At 34.2% G+C, this 10,320-nt stretch overlaps 1 protein-coding gene across 3 annotated transcripts; it reads right to left on the bottom strand.

The window, feature by feature from the left end:
* Nucleotides 1-8,157: 8,157 nt before the first annotated feature.
* On the bottom strand, nucleotides 8,158-9,613 carry LOC145123510 (uncharacterized). 3 transcript variants are annotated; one of them, XM_079058720.1, is made up of 6 exons: nucleotides 9,479-9,613; nucleotides 9,205-9,331; nucleotides 8,979-9,076; nucleotides 8,772-8,871; nucleotides 8,492-8,674; nucleotides 8,158-8,396 (listed from the first exon to the last, which is right to left on the bottom strand). In XM_079058720.1, the coding sequence occupies exons 2-6, from the start codon at nucleotides 9,259-9,261 to the stop codon at nucleotides 8,274-8,276; spliced, it is 561 nt and encodes a 186-aa protein (XP_078914846.1). In that variant the 5' UTR covers nucleotides 9,262-9,331; nucleotides 9,479-9,613; the 3' UTR covers nucleotides 8,158-8,273. The 3 variants fall into 3 exon arrangements, with proteins under 3 accessions (XP_078914846.1, XP_078914847.1, XP_078914848.1); XM_079058721.1 differs by having other exon boundaries at nucleotides 9,205-9,312; XM_079058722.1 differs by having other exon boundaries at nucleotides 9,205-9,286; nucleotides 9,479-9,608.
* Nucleotides 9,614-10,320: the final 707 nt, after the last annotated feature.

The raw sequence follows: 10,320 nt of genomic DNA, 5'->3' as shown, positions 1-10,320 counted from the left end.
CTGGGGATGGATTCGGAGGGATGCATAAAATGAGTGTTGTTCCAAAGAAGTGGGGAAGTGTTTATGAAGAATGTGAGTATTTAGGATTACGGGAAGTTGTTAGGAAAAATATAGACACAAATACATGCATTGCGGTCTTGGAGTAATGGAAATGGATTGTCTTGTGCAATGTTGGTAGCTAAAGTCTTGATATGATAATAATAAAACCAGTTTTGTTTGAGGTCAAGCAAAAGCCAAGTGTGGGGTATTTTGATATGTGCATAATTAACTACATATTTAATGCATATTTCTAATACTTTTAGCTACAATTATGCTTGATATGGAACAAAAGATACTTATTATGTTTAAAATATGTTTTGCAGTGGCAAAGACTTGTGCGGTACAAAAAGGAAGCATACGAGGAGCTGGAAGCATGAAACGGGGGCTAAATCAAAAGAAGAAAAAAATAGACTGAAGACCATGTCGTAGTGTTTTTCAACACGACGTGACGTTTGGAATGTTCGCGACCATCAGTCTAACTTGGCAGACACATGATTTTCTCCAAGACCACGTCGTGGTGGCGGTCAACCACGACGTGGTGATCAGATTTTTACAATAATAAAAAACCCGAACATTAGGTCAAAATAGGGGGCATGTCTTTGGTTTTCTGAGGTTAATTGCGATTAAAAACCCTTAGAAACCCAGAAGAAGATCGAAATTGAAGTGAAGCTCAAGAATTGAAGAAGATTTAGAATAATTCAACATTGATCTAGTTGGTTTGCTTACTATACTCATTTCTAGCTTATTTTACTTAGATCTATTGTGTTTTTCTGCTATAATGAGAGGCTAAAAACCTTTTACTTCTGTTTGGTGAAGATGAACTTGATCCATATGAGTTGATTTCGATATTTAGATGATTATATTTGATTTTACTTGTGTTTGATATTTATAACCTCTAGCATGTTTTAGTTCTAGTGTACATTGCTTACAAATCAAATTTTATGTGTTAATTGATCATATTAATTGCATGAATCTATCCCCTAGTTTTTTATGATCATTAGATATTTTGAGCTAGGATTAATCATATCTTAGTTTAAGTAATTAAAGATAGTAACTTTAACTGTGTTAGAGAGCATAATTAGTTTTAATTAGGGCTTGGTTGCTTAACTTGATCACAAGAGAGTAACTAATATCATTCATAGTCCAATTGTGATATTATCAATTTGGTGTTTAACTTGTGCATGATCATTGCCTTTTCATACATAAATTGGTAGGCCCAGATATTTGATCATAAAAGCTAGATAATTGGTAATCAATATAATCTATCCATTAGAAATCAACCATAGGAGAAAGTGAAATCGGATCTAAGCAGAAGTATTCTTTTATTTCTTGAAGTTACTTTGTTTTCTTTGCTTGTTTAATTGCTAGTTGATAGTTTAAGTTCTTCTGATCTTGAAAATCAATAAAAACCTCCAAATCATAGTTTGTTTCTTAGTTTAATTAAAAATAGTTAATTTATTTGATTGAATTTCATTCCCTATGATCGACACTCGACTTACCTAAGCTATACTATAATTTGACTAGGTACACTGTCTATAAGTGCATAGTTAGTAAGAGTTTGTTAGGTTATAAATTTAAGACTAGTAAGTACTTTTGTGCACATCAAAGGGTCTGGAGTATTGTAGGCCTTGCGAGGTGGTCCAGTCAATATGTATCCTTCTGCAATATGTATCTTGCCTATAAGTGCAATATGTATCCTTGTGTGTAGGATGTTGTTATGATGTAGCAATCTGTTAGTTTGGTAGATCTGTTATGATTACATGTATTTAATGGTTATTGTTTTTTTGTTTGCATATGTCGACATATTGTGGTTGGGTTGAGGCGGTCCTACTTTGTGTTGTAGGCCAAGATACCCGACGGTCGAGGAGTACTGTAGGCCTTGCGAGACGGTCCAGTCAAACTGTAGGCCTAAAGGAGCGGTCCGACTATATTGTAGAGCTCGAGGGGTGGTCCAGTTAGACTGTAGGCTCGGAAGTGTGGTCCATGCATATTGTAGGCCTTGCGAGGTGGTCCATTCAGACTGTAGGCTCATCTGTGCATGCATTGTATGTGTATTCTTGTGTGGGGTATTTTGGGAACTCACTAAGCTTTGGCTTACAGTTGTGGATTTAAATGTTTTTCACGTACTTATCAGATTACAAAGGCGGGATTGTAGACACACACACACACATCAGCAGTTTTATGATTCGAGATTCCGCATTGTTTACCTTATAACTTTAATTTTGAATTATGGTTTATGAACAAATGGTTTGACTTGAATGTAACTTTATGAAAATGGGTGTTTATTCTATTTAAAAAATAAAAATAAAATTATTCTGGAATTTGGGACGTTACAAAAATCTTCTCAACACAAAGAACTAGACTCAAAATCAAGATCTAAAATGAAATAACAATAAAGGTGATGGTTTGAGGGACTTCCAAAAGTCCATAATATGCACAAAAGCTTGAGTTGAGCTAGCTTGGTGATTCCTTGCTCTACAACAGTTTCCTTTTCCTTCTAAAGGCCACAAATCACCAAAAATGAGTTCCAAATGATAACAAGAGATTAGGGTTTGCTTGAGGGTTCTTTTGGGGAAATGGGAGCTGAGGGTGGACGAAACCCTATCCCTCATATCCTTTATATAGGGCCTAAATCCCGAAACTTAGGGTTTTTTACGGAGAGCGGTGCCGCACCGTGGTACTCAAAACACTACCACGCCGTCGTAAGGTCAAAATACACAATTTCACATTGAATTCATAACAATATTTAAAGACTAATACATGAGAATCCGGATGTTACAACATCCTCACACTAGGATAAGTATGTGAGAACAACCAAATAAAGTCTTGATTTAATTCATATAGAAAATATGGAATCCCATGTTGCATACATGCAATATTTGGCCAATTATTCTACTTGCACGATCCAGTAGGAGACAATGTGCCTTCTAACATCATGTCAGTGTTATAGTTTCATTAACGAATTAGCGAAAAAAACTTTTTGTTTGGTTTTTTCTTCCCAAAAGTTTGACTAATGAGAGCATATACTTGTTAACAATACCCATACAGAAAATGTGAACATTTGGCTCAATGAAAAGATACCACGTACGCAAATCCACGACTTTGTCGAGTCAGTGACATAACTTCTATATCAACACATGTCAAGTCATTACATAACTTCTATATGGACACGTGCATTATGAAGCGGTGTGAAGTTATTGCATACACCTATGTTGCATTTATAAACACGGCTAAGGAAGGAAATGTGGACCATGATCTTCGCTTCTCTTAGGAAGTGGGAGGAGAATAGCATGATTCGTCATCTAGTAAGTTGTTTGATCTTTCTAATACTATGTTTCATTTTTTAATAGAGCATACTTAATTGGTATCCAACATGACCCCATATCCTTATTTGTTGATCAAACTAATTGTTTACTCGATTGACATTGAATCTATTTTAAGAAATGATGATGATTAGCCAATTGTGATCACTTATGTAGTTCTTGACTTAGTTAGGTTCTTGAAGTAGAATCTATGTATGCTTGATTTGTAGGTTTGCAAGATAATTGACTTTTCAAATTCGAAATTTCTTGATTTGGAATGAAATTGATGATGATCATGGGGTAGTCATTTGTGATCACATATGTTGTTCTTGAATCACTTGGGGTTCTTAATTGAATTATCAAATACGATCGTTAATTTAGAATGATATCTTCTTCAAATCATTAGTAGGAATCGAAAATTCATGTGTCACCGATGACAAATACATGCGGTTTTCGCACCCGCTATCCTTAATTGAAGTATGATGTAGTATAATTTTTGCCATTTCAGAAGGTACATTGTTTTCTCAAATCTAGTTGAAGTATGATATAATAATGATAGTCTATAATAGCAACATGGCCATGTTTTGTTTTTTTATTAATTATTATTATTATTATTATTATTATTATATTGCAATTCTAGTAAAATTGAAGTTACTCTATTTTGAGTCCCCAAAGTATTTAATAAAAGGTATATTTATGCAGCCAAAGTTTCAATTTCTTTTTATCAAATTAGGCAACAAAACAGTTTTTTAATAAAAATTATATAACTCATTTTTTTACCAATTTATATAACAAAATTGGTTTTTGACATGAATTATTCATCCAAGTTTAAATTTGTTGCTAATCTTTCATCAATTTATGCATGCATAAATTGGTAAAAACTCGGCAACAAAATAAAAGACTGTTTAATAAATCGGTAAAAATCAATTTCATTGCATAAATTAGTAAAAATACTAAACATGGTTGCATAAACATGCAATGACAAATTTATTTCAGAGGATGCACTACACAACAACTTTCTTTTATCCTTTTTCACTACTGACAAACTTATTCATTCATGTATTGCAGATAAAATTCTGGTTCTCTTCAACGGATGAGCTTTATAGTAAGCTAAAGCGACCTTTTAATGGTACTTGGGATTCTGTGGAGTCTGACGTGGGAGCCTTCGAGAACATACTGATCAGACTTCCCGTCAAAAACATATTAATCTTCAAATCCATCTCAAAACTCTGGTACGATGTCATGTCCACAAAATATTTCATAATCTTACACCGATTATTGTCCAAAGACAACACCAAATTTTTAGCCTTCTATGATCCCGGTTTGCTTGAAGATGGAATCGTTCGTGGAATCCATCTAATGGAATCCAACGGGACTTACACTGAATCATACACAATTCCTGGTTTTGAAAATATACACCACCCGCTTTTAATATCTTCCTTCAATGGTCTAATTTGTTGCATAAATGACGTGAGTAAATACCGGATGTTGTATGATATAGAGTTACGCATTTGCAACCCCGCCACTCGTGAAGTCGTGCTCCTCCCTAATAGCTACATGTCTGTCTACATGCCTGTCTTCGGGGTTTTATATTCGAACAAATTCCATATTTATAAGATATTCAAGTTTTTTAGCGATCCGATTCATTTTGGAATGGGGTTTTCACAATGTGAAGTTTATTCTTCGGAAACGGGAGAATGGGAATTGCTTGGAAGTGTTCCTTCACATCCACTAATGAATCTTAGGCGTACATTGGCCTCAAATCATGTTTGCATTAACGAAAAGTTATATTGGTTTCTATCGGATGAACATGAGTTTGATATACCTTCTTCGATTCTTATGGTTGATATGGATTGTAATGTCAAGGAAATCCCGCTTCCAACCGAGGCAGAAATTTCATTCTTGATCGACTTCCATGATCGGCTTTGCTTAGTGGATTGGACGTGTGGGACAATTATTTTATGGCTTTATGATGAGGCGAGGGGGAGTTGGTATTCAAAGAAGGTACCCCCGTTTCCGGGTAATTGGTTGGAGGTTGCTCAGTTTGACTCAGTTGTTGCGCATAAGCATAAGATATTGTTTGTTTATAGAGATGTTGCGGGGTTGCGACACGAGATTTTATATAATTTGGTTTGTGCGACGTGGGAAGAGTTTCGTATAACTGAGGATGATAAGAAGACACCGATTGTCGTGTTTCCGTTCTTTGAAACTCTCGTGCCATGTAGTAAGTACTGTTTATTTTTTTTTATTTTACTCGGGGTTAAATGGAAGAAATAGCAACGTACTTTTGTTTATTTGTTTATTTTAACATCTTGCTTTCACTTCTTATTACAGTGTTCTCCTTTGGAAAATCTACATTCTACCCAATCATAGCAATGTTATTTAAATAAAAAATCAATATTTATCGTTCCAATTGAGTACATTTTTCGAAGTAAATAGAACTAAAAGTCGAAAGTTATTATTGGGTAGATTTCAAAGTATAATGTCTTAATAAGAAAAAGATTGAATGTGAAATGATGTAATAGAAAGAAATGAAAGTAGGATCCTAATAATAAACAAATAAATGGAAGCATATTGCTATTTCTTGCTTTTAATCAAATTTGTTTAATATAACATCATACTTTTGTTTCTTCCTATTACAACATTATATTTTGAATAATCTAGCTCATTACACATATGTCATTCGAATACAAAGCAAATGGTAGGTTTTTCAATGTATAATTTGTTAATAAGATAGAAAAATTAAAAGTGCAATGCAATAAAAAAATGAAAGTATAATGTTGTATCATACAAGTAAATGATAATACAAATTTGTAATAGAAAAATTAAAATGAAAATAGAATGCTATAATAAACAATTAAAAGGAAGAAGTTGCTATTTCGTCATTTATCCCTTTTGTCTATTATAACACCCTACTTTGATTTATTCATATTACAAAATTATACTTTGAAAAATCTACCCAATTATAGCAACAATCATTCAAATAGAAAGCAATTTCCACCGATGTAATTTGTTAGATTTTTCAAAGTATAATATATTAATAAGAAATTTTTTTTAAGAAAAACAACGCTATAATTGGATAGATTTTGAAAGTACGATGCCATAATAGGAAAAAAGTTGGATGTACAATGGTGCAATAAAAAGAAATGCAAGTCGAATGCTATAATACACAAATAAATGAAAGTATAATGCAATTTCTTGATTTTAGCCTTTTTAGCATAATCAATTAGAAAGTGTCCTAAACGGTCTATCTTTCAGTTACTCACCTTTTGGTTGTTACATTGACAGATAGCCACTGGCAATGAAGAGCAAAAAGGTAAATACTTATTGTTACACACCATGGTAATGTTACTCTTTTATGATCATAACAAATTACAAAAAACACAACTTAATTTTATAAGACTGTTTACAACGACTTTCCTTCCACATTGCTTTGTTAGACATGATATGAGTTTTCTTGGTTGCAGATCCCGCAGGAAGGAAGGTTACTGGCGGCAGTGGTGGTGGTTTTCTTAAAAAACTGTGTGTGAACTCTGTTTCTGTTGTTTGGTTTGTTTGAACTTCTTTAACTGTGTGGTTTTTGAACTCCTCAACTGTGTGGTTTGTAAACTTTGTGTGTTTGTTTGCTTTAAACTTGAAGATGATAACTTGTGGGTATTGAGTGGTTTTGGTGTCAGTTTTGCTTTTAAAGTGGTGTTGGCATGCTTAATTACTTGACTGTAGGAATGCACAAATGTGGGATCAAAGTCACACAAACTCTGACTTATAAATATGTTTATAATATTATAAGGACTCTTGTTTTTAAAAGGCTTATAAAAGTCTAATTACTATATAAAACTATTTTATAAAATCTCCACTTATTCACTTAAATATTTCAACCATATCAAATGATGTATTAACTTTCAAGATTTTTGACGTAATCCTTTTTGCAACGTTTCTAGTTTTTGTGACGTTTCTTTCATCACCATCTTCAAGATAAATCTTTCAACTTGATATGGTGATGACGACTTTTCCATTATCATTCACAACTATATCTTCAATTTTTATCCTAATTTTTCGATCAATATTTTTTAAATAAAATCTTACAAAATACAAGGAAATTGTTAGAAATTGATACATTATCATCTAAACAACAAGAAATTGAGCAATTTCCATGAATATCGGTTGGTCATGAATGAGATGTTTGCATGTTTAGTTGCATTAGGCATAGTCATAACATATTTACAAATTTTTTTTTAAATGCTTTAGCTTTATTTCAATTATTGATATCAACTTGCTCTCACTAGGGTATTAGCCCAAGACTTGATTTTATGACATGTATACATTTGTCGAGACCAATTGTTCGCTTTTGGGAATAATCACTTCAATGTCTTTATCTATTCGGTGATGTAACTTGTATGTAACACTTTAACACTAGATGACTTTTTAATGGTGTAATTAGGAAATTTCCACTTGCTTCTTTTGTGATTATGAGGATAACATTTAAAGTTTTTTTTTTGTTGATATCTTCTGTTATACGCGGTGTTACAATTGGTAAGCATCAGTGTATATTTTGGAGGAAATGAAGAGGCATCGATTGTGGAATAATGCAAAGATGACAAAAATAAAAGAAAATAGGATTAATGTCATAAAATGACTGATCAATAGTATATTAGTACTCAATCTGTTCTTTGGGTCATTAATCTTTTAATTGTAGTAAATAGACAAATAATTGAAAAAACTGAATACTATTGGCTGCAGTTTGACATTAACCCAAGAAAATAATGTAATTTAGCGCCCACATTCTAGTTTAATAAGGGGAGTAAGACCAAACAAGTTCTAACAAAATAATAGTAATATAGAAAAAAGTACTAAAATCCTTTTATCACAAACGAAAACAGGAATGTAAAAATCATATTGTATATACATAAATAAAGATTCAAGAAAAGCACACTACTCATCATCTTTGTATGGATACTCCTCTGGAACTTGTTTAAGAAGCTTCACTTGTAACTCAAATGCATCATCTCCTCTAAGCATATCCCTAATCCATGTGATTTCAGTCTTCATTGACACCTAAACATGTGGGAAATATTTGAAGTCAATTGCTTTAATCTGAATGTGAAAAGGGTATTTCAGGAATTTGGTTATTAGAACATAGAGGCACATACCATCTCTAGGGCTCCCCTGACAACTCCACTTAAGATGTTGCAGTAATATAAACCTTGACAATTATCTGGAAGCTCAACAAAGTCCACAAGTGGATTATCTTCCAAAATGAGACTGCAACAAGTTCCTTCATTATCCCAGTTTGTCACAGATGCGGTGACCCCTAAGAACATTTTGAAGCCAACCTGTTTGGAATCATAGAACAAGAACACAAAGAGTGTGTAAGAATGTTGATAGATCATCCATCATCAATGGCAACGAGAGAAGATTTTAAGTGTGTACCTTTGCTATGACTTCAGCTGTCTCCCTAAAATCAACACATCTTGTGACATTAGATTTTGCAAGAAACTCATCAATTAGCCGGATTCCAATATTGTAACCCCTGATCACAGAACGAAAGATCAATGAATATAGCAGAAGAAGAATACGGAAGCTGCCTGGATGTATGAAGTTGAAAGTGAAAATTATTTTATAGAAGAATATAGATACATTTGGTCGAGTTGCTTATTGACTTCCTCAACCTCCTCCAGATCTGTAAGCAATTGTCGCACGATCGCTCCATATGTCAGAGTGAACAGCTCGGCGTTCTGCGAACGATCAAAATTCAAAACCCACAAATTACGATACAAATTCTCGTAATTTCCAGATCGAACAAAAATGAAACCTTAATTCAGTTTCGGAACCAGAATCGTAACTTCATAGACAGAAAAATTACCACGCGCTCGACGTTGGCGAAAATAGCGTCACCGGATCTTGGAACGGCGGGAGCCATCGGAGGTCTACGATTTGTTGGTTAGCTATTGAACACGGATAGCAGGTCACCCTATATTCAATCGTGGAGCCTAAAATTATGAAGTTTAACATCTATAATTTCCCGATCGAACAAAAATGAGACCTAGTTTCGGATGAAATACTATATATAATAGCACTGAAAGATCGACAATCTGAAATTGGGTCATAAACTTACTACAGGAAATGCGAGCATGTACCTGGATTGGATAGCGTCGGAGATATTCAACTTCAACCACTTCCACCGCCGATCTCTGGAGCTATTGCAGGACGAGAGAGCCAAAGAGGAAAGTCTGCGAGTAGGAGTTGAGTAATCACTTAAGTCGGACAAAAGCCAGATGAAAAGCGATACGACGTCGTTGAATTTTGATTTTTCTAACAGGTCAATATATTTGAACAAGATTTGGGCCGATGGCCCAATACCCATGATCGTTTTAACACTTTAGGCCTATTTAATTATGAAACCTAAACTAGAGGCGATTAGGCCGATATGAATCAACACCTTGGTTTTAAAAGACGCGCCATGGTGTGCATTAAGGCATGGCGTGACGTGAGACGTAGTCTAGCCGTTACGAAACGTCTAAGGTGAGTTTGTTAGGTGTGACGCCCAAATAACGTGTCAAGGTGCGCCTTAACGCATTATGACGCGTGTTTTATTCGAATGAAAAGACTGGCTTGTAACTTAGACAAAAAAACATATCTGACATAGGAAAAACAACCGAACCCATAATAAAAAAGACTTCAGACCGAATCATATTGGATCGGGAAGTCTTTGGGCGGTCCAGAGCAAGTCCCAGCTTACAACAAATCGTTAGTCTGCACGCAATCCGAGTCTCGTAGCGAACTAAGGTTTATCTCTCAACAGTCGGATTTTTGGGCGGTTGGTTTGGTCGTTGGATTTTCCAAAAAGTATGTATTGAAGGATTCTGCCTCTCGAGTGCCTTGGTTGACCACTATTTGTTTGGCAGCCATATGAATTATTTTGGAAATAATAAGTGATTTAGGTAATATAAATGACTAATAATAAATTAAACTAAACTAT

This window comes from Lactuca virosa, chromosome 7 (assembly GCF_052849685.1).
Source record: "Lactuca virosa cultivar CGN04683 chromosome 7, Lactuca_virosa_CGN04683_v6, whole genome shotgun sequence".
NCBI classification, from domain to species: Eukaryota; Viridiplantae; Streptophyta; class Magnoliopsida; order Asterales; family Asteraceae; genus Lactuca; species Lactuca virosa.
Note: the sequence above shows the minus strand (reverse complement) of the source record. Positions and strands in the feature narration are given on the sequence as shown.

Bases quoted from the DNA above. Each gene is read 5' to 3' on its own strand.
- LOC145123510 (XM_079058720.1), bottom strand. From the start codon at position 9,261: ATGGCTCCCGCCGTTCCAAGATCCGGTGACGCTATTTTCGCCAACGTC. The intron at 8,872-8,978 runs GTATCTATATTC...TTCTGTGATCAG, and splicing joins AATAAGCAACTCGACCAAAT to GGGTTACAATATTGGAATCC. The intron at 8,675-8,771 runs GTACACACTTAA...GATTCCAAACAG, and splicing joins CAGCTGAAGTCATAGCAAAG to GTTGGCTTCAAAATGTTCTT.